Source organism: Enhydra lutris, unplaced genomic scaffold (assembly GCF_002288905.1).
Source record: "Enhydra lutris kenyoni isolate GAN:26980312 unplaced genomic scaffold, ASM228890v2 scaffoldscaffold4, whole genome shotgun sequence".
NCBI classification, from domain to species: domain Eukaryota; kingdom Metazoa; phylum Chordata; class Mammalia; order Carnivora; family Mustelidae; genus Enhydra; species Enhydra lutris.
This window is the reverse complement of record NW_019154088.1, coordinates 29,729,736-29,742,547: the sequence shown is the minus strand read 5'-3', so window position 1 is coordinate 29,742,547 and position 12,812 is coordinate 29,729,736. Positions and strand designations below refer to the sequence as shown.

Below are 12,812 nucleotides of genomic sequence, written 5' to 3'. Positions count from 1 at the left end.
CTATCATACTTCTCCACTGTAAAGTTAGTTTTCTCTTTGTAATTAAGAAGTATTTTACAGGGAGGTAATTTGAAACTAAATATCCTGTGAAACTTCAACATTCATTTACTATATCTCTGTGGACTGATGGCTTCCTATTTCATTCAGTGAGTTATAATCTGTTATCATCATTTATTTTGATACTCATGATGTCATGATCTTGCCACTGGGGGTCTCTTCAGCTGACTTCTGGGTCTCTTTGACATGTCCCATCACTTTCTGAGTATATTCCTTGTTTTCTGACACAACAAACTGTTCTAGGCTCATTTTGTATTTTCTCTGCCTTCCTCAGCCCTGGAATCAACTACTTCTCCAATGAGTAGAAAATAGTATTTATAAGCTAAAATCTTTACTACTGGAGTATTGTTACTCCACCCCTGCTTATTTGGCTGGACTAGGGAACACATATAGGTGTACACACACCTATCTGTATTTATTTCTCTGACAAATATGTAGTGAAAACACAGGTCTACAATGACACCTTAATTCCAATCCAACATTACAGGGCTCATTATATTTTTCTCCCTTTCCATATTTATAATTTCCTTCCCTGACAGCAGGAAACCTAGCTCCTTTTGTATTATCTGACACACACTTATTTAACCAGTCTGTGGTATGTAACAAATTTCCTATCTCTGCAGCCATCCCCTTGCCTGCATGGACGTCCTCTCACTCCATTTGGGCTCTGATTCCCTACAGTGGACTCACTCACATGCCTGGCCACACTTCTTACCCCACTTAGATTGATGCTGGGTTGCTCCTGTGTATAGTCACCTTCCTCAATCTGTTAGAGCTTTTTTTTTTTTTTTAAGATTTTATTTGACAGACAGAGATCACAAGTAGGGAGAGGGGCAGGCAGAGAGAGAGGGGGAAGCAGGCTCCCCGCTGAGCAGAGAGCCCGATGCGGGCCTCGATCCCAGGACCCTGAGACCACGACCGGAGCCGAAGGCAAAGGCTTAACCCACTGAGCCACCCAGGCGCCCTGTTAGAGCTTTTATATACCATGCTTTCACATGTGGATACTCTGCTCAATTCACTGGGGGCTTTGACACTTCATGGTTGATCACCAATCTTCCCTCTACCCCACATGTGGTTGCCCTTTTCATCTTGCTCAGGTTCCAACATCTTGTTCTGGGCTAAAGTGGCACCAGACTTCCACTTTGCATGAAGGCCTACCTTGTTCTGCAATTCTTAATGTTTACAAATAAACCAAAAAAGTAAGGGAAAGAAAATAGGAAGGGTCTCATTGTTTTTCTATCAACACGTTTATTTGCTTCAACTTTACTAAAAACTTATTGTAAATAATAAGGAATAGCTCTGAAGGGATGGGCTTATATATTTTGCATTTTTTCATTACAAATGCAGGAGGTTGAGCCCCATATTGGTGCTAGATATCACAAGTATAAATACCTTCAAAATGCTAGGTTCTCACACTACAAATCTAGCTTCTTAAAAGTGTGAGCAATATTTACAGCTTCTTTGAAGTTTTTAGGAGTAGAATCTCTAATTACAATTTGTACTTTATTATTTTTCAACTTGGAATAAGGTCTAAAACTCATACCTAACTCTAACTCAAAAACCATCATCATTCAGCTAAATAATTTGTATGCAAAATATAAACTGAACAGCTTATATACTTTTTTACTCATTTTGGAAAAGCACTGAAATTTGAATTGAAAGCTATTCTGAAATGATCAAATCTCTAAAGTATAATTTTAGTATATGTGCTGCCGAAGTGAGCACTCTGAAGTATAATTTTAGAGGGTAAAACCTATGCGGATCCCATGATCATTGTAATTGAAAGCAATAATTACAATACATTTTTTAAGTACAAAGAATCCTATCTTGTTTTAAGAAAAGCTAACATATAAATAGTTAAATGCAAATATAAAGGGACTGATTAAGGAGTTTCTTCAAAAGTAAATTCCCTAAATATTTAAAACAGAATTCAGTTTTAGATATATCTTTTTAGGAAACTCTTTAGGGTTAAACCAAGGTAATTAGAAAGTATAACACTTAGAGACACCTGTTTTGAATGTTATACCTTTAAAAATCTTCCGAAAATCAGCAGAAATTGAACTTCAGATATATTATCACGTTAAATAAATGAATATAACAAGTTCTTAAATACCATGAGAGAAAAGTTCAATAAAATAAAATGCAAATCATTTTTCCACTTTAAGAAATGCTTTGCTACAAACTTCTCAACAGAAAATAGCTCATTTAGTTATCTCATTATTAGCATGGGTTGTCAGAAAAAAAAATAATTCTATTCAGATATTACTTAAATTGAAATGCTGGTTTCATCAACTGTGAATCTTAACAGTAACCTTGAATTTATGGTACATACCATCAGGATCTGATATTATATCTAGAAGAGATTTATCCAGAGTAGTTTTGCTCATTATTTTTTCTTCGTATTCAAAATATACATCTAGTTTTCTTGCCTGTTTCAAAATAAATATTAGATTAGGCTACATCAAGTAATAAAAACATACTAAGGGCCTCTCAGCTTACAAGTTTCTATTTTTTATGATCAATTTTTAAAAACAAGCATTTTCTAATAGAATTTATTTTCAAAGTTTCTTACTTTTGATTACTTAATGTAAAAAACAATTGCCTATTTTATCATATCTGACTTATAAATTCAGAATTAATTCTGCATATTATATATATATTAACAAAGAGAAAAATCACACCAATCTCATTTACTATATTAATTAGCAACTAGCATATAAATTATATTGTATTCCATGCAAATTAATGTCAGGTGGTCATGTTATGTTTACTTTTTTAGTGAGCAAATCCATACATTTTCACCTTAACTAGACAGAATATTACCCTAAATAATTTTCAGCGGTTTTTAAATAAAACTAATTTTCCTATTTAATACTTTGAAGTTTTAGGTAATGGAAAAGTAGTCAAACTTAGCTTTTCTGTATGATACCCCTTCTGATTTAAAATTTATTAAAATTATCCAAAAGAAGTTAAAATGTTAGGTTCCTCCAAAGTAAATAAAAATTATCATTACCGAGTATCTACTAAATTATGATTCAATAATACCAAAGAGAAAAGAATATGATTTCTATTGAAAGTGTTCACAATCTAGGTGGGAGTAGAAATCATTCATGAAATAAATTAGAATACTCAGAGATACCAATGAAGAACCAAACTATAGACATAGAACATAAATATATTAAGCTAAAATTATAGAATGAAATAAACAGTTAACCAACTGTAGAGAAGAAAGTAATGTATTTTGACTTAAGTTTCATAAGTGATTTGGGGACATGAACAGAGTTCATGTCAGTGAAACGGATCATACCATGGCATAATCAGAGTGCAGAATTCTGAATGGTAGACCAAGGAGTGATTTCATATATAAGGTAACAGAAAGTCAGTCAGAGTCCTTCAGTCCCATCCCCCCGCAGTGGCACACAAGGCCAGAGTTTTAAATAGATGAAATACTTTAAAATACTTTAAAAATCAAAACAACATATAAAGGTGTATTTTGAGACCTGTCCTCACCCATCTTCTCTTCTACCCCTATGCCTATGGATATTTACTTCAATTATTTCTTCTATAGTTGTCCAGTTCCTTTATGCAAAATGTAAGAAAATAGGGTCTATATCCTAGTATTCTGCTTTCTGACACAAAGGGAATATACTATACTCTTCTGTTCCTTGCTTTAACTCAACAATCTATTCTGTATCAATACATAGGGAATTCCCTTGTCAGTCAACTCCTGGTAAGAGTATAATAAACGCTGTAAACAGAGTTTTCCTTCTTACAAATCTTTTGACCCTTCATAGTGTTCAGGCAGGAACTATTTTAGCTACTGTATAAAGCTACTTTCAGTAACACAGATTAAGAGGTGAAGTCCTAGGAATGGAAAAATATAATATTAAAATGGACAAAAGAAATAGAAAAGAGATCCTAGGAAAGAGACCATGATAGTGGCTGTGGGAATGGAAAGAGACAGATATGTAATAACATATGAATGGATATTCACATATCCACAATGGATATTCACATATCCACAATGGATATTCACACAAAGTAGTGAAAAAAAGTCAAAGATAACTCCAGGGGAACTAGGATGATGGCAGTAGCAACTATGTTAATGTGAACTGAATATTAGACCGGAAAAGGCTAATTATCTGTAGAGTGAAGCCAGGAAAGAGGAGGAGAGAGGTGATAAAACTGTATTAAGCTGACTTTCAGGCCCTCACAATCTTCTCTAGCCAACCTTTTCTGTTTCACCACTATTCACTGTATTTAGTTTCCTTTAGTCACATCAAATAACCTCACTTTTCATTAAACATCATGTATGCTTTTAGTCCTCTAAGCAGAGGCTTGGGTTATTCTCTTAGCTTTTTAAGAATATATTCCTTCTTCATTACCTGTGCAGTGAATTCTATTCATTAAGGACGAGCTTCTCTGCAACTCTCTTCAATCTCTATTTCTTTCTCTTCTTGCCCCTCCCTCAATCTCCTTCTTGGCTAGAAGAATTTATTATTCCCTTGAATGTGTACCATCAGCATCATATATACCTCTTCATAGTATGATCACACTTTATTACTCTTCTTTGTTTACATCCCACCCCTCTAGAAATTGTTTAATCGTTTCACCCACGGAGTCTAAATAGCACCTGGCTGATAACAAGTACTTGACAAAGTATTTGTTGAATTTCTCAACCAAGAGCAGGACATACACAGATCAAGTAGTCATCTTTAGAAGTCATGAGAGTAGATAAATGAACTTCTAGAAGTGAACAATGCAAAGAACTGTCTTTGGTGATGATAATATATAAAATTAAGCATTCTAAGGGCCATAATGGACTTTAATGTCTGTACATACAAATCAGGGAAGAAACATGGTTCATTAGATTTGTTTTGCTTTCTTCTTGATATTCAACATACTTACATTTAAAGTTCTAATAAGCAATTGAAATAGAATCCAAAATAAGTTAGTTTGACTAATAATGGATAGGGAGTTTCTTTTGGAGGTGATGGAAATGTTCTAAAAGTACATTTTGGCTGTGGTTGCACAACTCTGTAAATATACTAAAAACTAATGAATCATACACTTTAAATAGGTGAACTGTATGGTATGTGAATTATACTTCGATAAAGCAGTGAAAGAAAAGTAACTTAGCACTTTGATATACCAATTCCCATAAAGGAGGGAAAGGAGCGAAGTCCAGATTTTCTAATCTGCATATGAGACCTAGTTTATGTCCAGGATCTATTTGTGCAAGGCACTTTACTTGCAGCTATGGTTTTCAAATGTTTTTAAACAGAGAACCTCAGGACCCTCTATCTCAAACCATATCTTCTGCAGAACCCTAAACATAAAATAGATATAAATGACCCATCAAATGTCCTTATAATGATCTAGAGTACCAGTACTAGTGTTTAAAAACTACTAATTTAGATAATCTCATTTAATTCTCCAAGTAACACTATAAACTAGGAATAATTAGTCCCATTTTAAAGATGAAGAAACAGACACACAGAAACATATATTTATTCAAGGTTACCAGAGTAGAAGTAGTAGAGAGTTGAGATTCAAATCCCGGTCAGACTCCAATGTACACCACAGATAAAGAGTAGGGAAAATTATATTTTCCTCAAGTACAATTTATTGCTTCTTTTGTATATGCTTTATGAAAGAAAGTATATTGTTGATTAGTACATATTTGGGCTTTTTTTGGTAATACACATAATTTATGTATATGTGGTAAAAGGTTATTTTGGCCAATATATATATTATCTAGAGATCCTTTCTCAGTTTCTTGAAGTAAAGGAAAATACCAAGAGAAGTAATTTCTGTAATCCCAAAGATTAATTATTTTTATATAATGTGAGTTCAAAAGAGAATACAATTTGGATAACAACAGTTATATGTAAAACAGACAAATTAAAAATATAAAACAAAATAACAAGGTCAAGATAAACAGATTTTTGGTAACTTCAATAAATATCAAGAATAAATAGCAGGAAGGGAGTATTATAGAAAACCAAAGGACTATGCAAGGAATACAAACTACATCTAATGAATAGGAACTCTGAAAGCCATGAATTTCTCAAAAATCTCTTTAAAAGGGCTAAGTAAAGAATCTGATTTTTAAAAAATTCTAGTGTTTTTCTCCCAATTTCAGAATTGCCAGCGGAAAATCAGCCTGATGTTTTTTACTCTTCAGTATACTACCTCAACATTTATATTAAATTAACATAAAACACACAAGCATAACTTTTTTGATTGGTAACAGCCTATTTTGAAATAAAACAGAAGTGGGCACTTTTAAAAACCAGCTTGCCCCATTCACTCACAAAAATGGAGAATTCTTAAGAGTTATCTGGGATGTACAAATAGTATTCCTAATTTGTCTTCTGAAAAACCATTACCAAGAGACATTTGTCAGATGACCCGTACAGGGCATGAAAACAATTCCTTCTTCCTTTCTGTAACTTTAAGGGATTTTTCCTTCTCTTACCCATTCTTTCCATTCTAGCTACAAAACACTACCATTCTGGTGCTCCCTGCTCACTGCTAGCTACAATTCTCATTCCTCACCTTAGTCTATAACTGGTTGATGACAAAGTCTAGAGTAATATTTCTTGGCCTTCCCTCTTTTCCAAACCCCAATTCTATCCCCTAGCAGTGAAAGTAAAGGTAAGAAGGATTAGAGTTGGGGCACCTGGTCAGTCAGTTAAGTGTCCGACTCTTGACCTCAGCTCAGGTCTTGTTCTCAGAGTCATGAGTTGGGCTCCACGCCCAACTTAAAAATAGAAAAAAGGAAGGATGAGAGTTATATTTCCTTTTACTATTAGGAATCTCAATATTCTTCTTCTCCTACTTCTCACAGGAGAGAGAGGGGATGATAAACCCTTCTCAGTTGAAAGACAATAGTAGGAAAATTCCACATAATGAATTAAACAGAGTTTGAAAGAACAGGGGATCTATGAATCACATCTTATCTACAGTAAAGTAGAGCCTAAGATAAGATGAACTTAGAACTGTATTTTTAGAATATAACCTATACCTAAGTTGAAGATCATTTAAAACCTAGCTTTTCCTTTTCTTTCTTTCTTCACATGTTTAATCCCTACCATCCTTTAGTGCTGTATTTGGATATCCAATCCCCTGGGTGGGTAGCATTTGTAAGCTCTATCATAAGTCTGCAGTTGCTCTGTCAATAGAATATGAACTCCTTGTGACTACTTATTTATTATTATATGCCTGTCCCTTGCAAGGTAACGATTTCTCCAAATCTCAACTGCTTTTTAGGATATAACAAAATAGCAGTTAATATATTTTCCATTATTTAGGTGTACATTTTGCTGCATTTCACGCTGGTGGGTTTGAACTGGTTTGCCATCATAAAAAATTATGTAGTGCAAAACCCAGATAATACATGAAATTATCTTTGAAGGTGTTCTATAACATGGGTGGATGAATATATTTACTCTGGAGTACTTGTTCATTTGACAGAGTGACTTAGAAATCATAAATAAAATTCATCTATGCAGTGATGGACACTGATTGCACTTTCAAGGTAAGGAACTTGGTTAGGATCTTCAATTTTTACAACAGGCCAACAATCTAACCACTTATCTCATTTCCAGATAGATACATTTTTCTCTCAACCAAGAACACTGAATTTCTAGCATTTCAGGCCCAAATCAAAATATGCAACTTCAACTTCTCTGCTATCAAATCCCTACCAAAAGCCCAAATGAAAAAAAGTAGGAACATACTATTTAAAGAATATGCAATGTTTCCACTCTAGATACTAAAATGTTATAAACTTAGACCTAACTACATTGGAAACTCATAAACTCCCTCACTGAATTATATATATGTTTTAATTTTTTAAAAGATTTTATTTATTTTAGAGAGGGAGACAATGTGTAAGCAGGTGCAAGAGAGGGTGGAGGAGGGCAGAGGGAGAAGACAGAGAACCTCAAGCAGACTCCCATCATGACCTGAGTGGAAATCAAAAGTCGAACACCCAACCAACTGAGCCACCCAGGCACCCCGAATTATATTTAATATTAAACCCTTGACTTTCATTAAAGTTTATAGAAGTAATTTTGTATTAAAATATAAATTTTATATGTATAAGAGTTAAAATTATATTAAAATTAATTACACAAAAGTGTAACTGATATTAATATACTGTATCATTACATCACTCAGTTTATTCTAGATAACGCCCAATATGAGCAATGTATTTTGTAATATGATGCTAAGAAACAGTTTGCTTAGAATAAAAAATATACTTAAAATAAATAAATATATAGAAAGAAAGAAAATTTAAGGGTCCCTGGCTGGCTTAGTCAGTGTAGCATATGACTCTTGATCTCGGGGTCATGAATTTGAACACCATAGTGGGAGTAAAGCTCACTTAAAATAAATAAATAAAAAAACTTTAAAAAAGAATAAAAACTTCTCCTTTCTGACAGGAAGGTTTTTTTTTTTTTTTTAAATAACTTAATCACATCTGTCTTTTTTTGAATCTTGGTTGCCTGAAAATACAAAGCCAAATTTGAGAATTATCATTATAACTATATGTCACCTATTCCATTTTTATTTCATTATTTTTGTTCCATGTGCTATTTGTGAAATCTGCCTCAAATCTGCTCTAGGAAACAGAAACAACTTTAATCTATAAGTTATACTATATATTGACTCCTAAAAATAAAATGACTAAAGTAACCTATGTCATAAAAAATTTAACATGTAAATGAAATTGTCTTTATAGATAAGAAGTATTAAAAATACAAATATTAGCAACCTTATTGTAATGAAATACCCAAAACTGCTTTACTTATAATATTTCCGGAAAAAATAGAGATTTATATGGCACTTATAAACATAAGAAGTGTTAGTTTACTATGACTCTCAGAAGCATTTAGTTTTAGTTTATAGCAACAATGTGTTGAACTCTTAAAAGATATTCCTTTCCAGGAAAGGAAGAGTAAATTTAATTTAAAGTAAGTGCCAGAAAGGAAATAATAAAAATTAGAGCAGAAATCAGTGAAATTAAAAATAAGAAATTAACAGAGAAAAATCACTGGAACCAAAAGCTGACTCTTCGAAAAGATCAATAAAATTGATAGATATCTAGCCAGGTTAACTAAGAAAAAATGAGAGAAAACACAAATGGAAAATATCAGAAATGAAAGAGAGGCCATTACTACTGATTCTATGACATCAAAAGGATGATGGAGTATTTGAACAATTCTGTGCCCATAAACCTGAGAGTCTAGGGGAAATAACTCACTTCTTTAAAAGACACAACCCGTGAAAACTCCCTAAAAGAGAAACAGATAACGTGAATACATCTACATCTATTAAAGAAATTGATCAATAACAAATAACTTTCCACAACCAAAAGCCTAAGGTCTAGGTGTGCTCATTAGTGAATTCTGTCAAACATTTAAACAGAAATTATAACAATTCTCTATAATCTCTTTCAGAAAATAGAATGCAAATAACGAGAAACTAGATGCTTTCCAGCTAAGATCAGGAACAAGGCAAGGATGTCACCTCTCGCACTCCCATTTAACACTGTATGGCAAGCCCCAGTTAATGCAACAACCAAGAGAAGGAAATCAGAGGTATACAGATTGGGAATGAAAAAATAAAACTCTTCATTTGCAGAAGACACAACTGTAATGTAGAAAATTTCAAAAAAAATTTCTGGAACTAGTAAGAGACTATAGCACAGGTGCAGAATACAAGGTTAATATACAAAATCAATGGCTACAGTAGGAAAAAGGCAAGGATGTCCCCTCTTGCACTCTTTCAACATCATAATGGAGGTACTAGCTAATGCAATTAGAAAAGAAAAGGAAATAAAAAGAAAAAAGACGGGGAAGGAAGGAATAAAACTGTCTTTGCTCACAGATGACATGCTTTTTTATATAGAAAATCTGAAAGAAACGACAACAAAAACTCCAGGAACTAGTGAGTGATTATAGCAAAGCTGCAGGATACAAGGCTACTATATAAAAGCCAACTTCTTTCTGATATATTAGCAATAACCAACTTAAATCTGAAATTAAATCAAAAATACTATTTTTCTTTAGTACTCAAAAAGTAAGTAAATGAAATAGTTATAAATCTAACAAAATATGTATAATATTTGTATGAGGAAAGCTATAAAACTCTGATTAAAGAAATCAAAGAACGAAATAAATGGAGAGAGATTCCATGTTCTTCCCAACTTGATCTATAGATTCAATACAATCTCAATCAAACTCCCAGCAAGTTATCTTGTAGGTATCAACAAACTGATTCTAAGGTTTATATGGAGACATGGGAGACCCAGAATAACCAAAACAATACTGAAGGAGAAGAAAAAAGATAGAGGACTTTATGACCTAAAATACAGCCACAATACCTAACTATGTGTTACTAGCCAAAAAGGAGGACAAATATATCAATTGAACAGAAAAGAAATATGCAGAAATAGACCCACACAAATACAGTCAGCCTATCTTTCACAGAAAAGCGAAAGCAATTCAATGGAAAAAGGACAGTCTTTTCAACAAACAGTGCTGGAACAACTGGATATCTACATGCAAAGAAAAAAAAAGTGAATCTAGACACAGACCCTACCTTTCACAAAAATTAACTAAAAATGGATCATAGACCTTAAGGGAAATTCAAAACTATAAAACTCCTAGAAGATAACATAAGAGAAAATTTAGATGACTTTACATATAGCAAAGACTTTTAGATACAACACCAAAGGCATGATCCACTAAAGAAAAAAATCAATAAGCTGGACTTAATTAAAATTAAAAGCTTCTGTTCTGTGAAAGATACCAAGATACCATCAAGAGATTGAGAAGACAAGCCATAGGCCTGGAAAAAATATCTGCAAAAGATACATCCATTAGAGGACATTTCCCCCCAAAATACAGAGAACGCTTAAAACTCAACATTATGGGGGCGCCTGGGTGGCTCAGTTGGTTAGGCGACTGCCCTCGGCTCAGGTCATGATCCTGGAGTCCCGGGATCGAGTCCCACATCGGGCTCCCAGCTCCATGGGGAGTCTGCTTCTCCCTCTGACCTTCCCTCTCATGCTCTCTCTTACTCTCTCTCTCAAATAAAAATATATTAAAAAAAACAAACAAACAAACAAAAAAACCTCAACATTATGAAAATAAACAACCAACTTAAACAACAGGCCCAAGAGGGGAACAGACACCTCACCAAAGAAGATCCAGATGGCAAGTAAGCATATGAAAAGATGATCCACATCATATGTCATTAGGGAACTGCAAATTAAAATGATATTAGAATCACTGAAATCCAACAATGACAACACCAAATGCTGATAAGGATGTGAAGCAACAAGAACTCTCATTCACTGCTGGTGGGGATGCAAAATAGCACAGCCACTTTGGAAGGCAGCTTGGCAGTGGGCAGTTTTGTTACAAATCTAAACATACTCTTATCAGATGATCCAGCAACCAACTCCTTGGTATTTATCAAAGGAGCTAAAAATATACCCACCCATAAACCTTCTCATGGGCATTCACAGCATCTTTTATTTATAACATATATATCCAGATAGTGATTATACCTTTCACTACCCAGAAAAGTTTCCTTGTTGTAATGCCTCCCTTTTGGCCCTCCAACACTCTTCTCCAAGTTACTAGGCAAGCACTGATAAGCATTTTGTCACTGTAGATTAACTTGCATTTTTATGAATTTTATGTAAATACAATCATAGATTCTGTTCTCTAATGTGGCTTCTTTCACTCAGTGTATTTGAAATTCAAACATATTACTGTATGTGTCAACAGTACCTTCCTTTTTATTGATGAATAGTATTCCATTTTACAGATATACCATAATTTATTTATCTAATTCAGTTGTTGGTGGACATTGAGTTGTTTCCAACTTTCAATTATTACAACGAAGTTGCTATGAATATTTATGCTGTGTACAATAAACACAGGCTTTCATTTGTCTTGGGTAAACACCAAGGAATAGAATGGCTGGACCAATGATAGGTCATTTTAAGAAACTGAGAAACTATTTGCTAAAGTGGATATAACATTTTATATTTCTACCAGCAGTGTATCAAAGTTCTAGTTCCTCTGTATCTTTGCCAAAGGTTGGCATTATTGATTTTTAAATTTCAGACATTTTTAATAGATGTGTAGTGACGACTCATTGTGGGTTTTGCTTCCATTTTTCTAATGATTACTGAGATTGAACTTATTTGTCACCTACGTATCTTTTTCAGGTAAGTCTGTTTAAACCTTTTGCCCATTTTTTAATTAGGTTGTTTATTTTCTTATTATAGAATGTTCTAAGAAATCTTTATTTCTTTGAATTTAACCTTTATAATTGGGTCTCAATGTCAATGCTTCATCTTAACATAAGCAGATGGCAGAGAAGTAAGAGCAAAGAGCCAGAGAAAGGTAATTTCACACTTTTTTTTTGGAAAGGTGGAAACGGTCTCCCAAAATTCACAGTGAGTGAGATGTTAAAGGATATTCCAACTCATTCAAGAGCCACTTTTGGTCCTAACTGAAGAAAACTTCAAGTTCTGACAGTGACTAATCTTATTTGGGTAAGACTAGGTAAAAGACGATGATAGCTTATCCACTGGGGACTTTCTATTATAGAATATACTGTCCCCCTGCCTTGAAAAGACACCAAGGTCATATGAACATTCACTTCGTATATATACTGAGATCATTTAAAATACAGCCAGAGAGGGGCATGTGTGTGGCTCAGAT

At 33.6% G+C, this 12,812-nt stretch overlaps 1 protein-coding gene across 4 annotated transcripts in view; it reads right to left on the bottom strand.

The window, feature by feature from the left end:
* The window catches only part of LOC111158384 (sec1 family domain containing 1), a 108,261-nt gene that overhangs the window by 46,913 nt on the left and 48,536 nt on the right, over positions 1-12,812 (bottom strand). For all 4 annotated transcript variants that reach the window (XM_022520390.1, XM_022520397.1, XM_022520396.1 and 1 more), the window contains one exon: positions 2,390-2,486. In XM_022520390.1, coding sequence (XP_022376098.1) covers positions 2,390-2,486 — 97 coding nt within the window. The remainder of the gene's footprint in view (positions 1-2,389; positions 2,487-12,812) is intronic.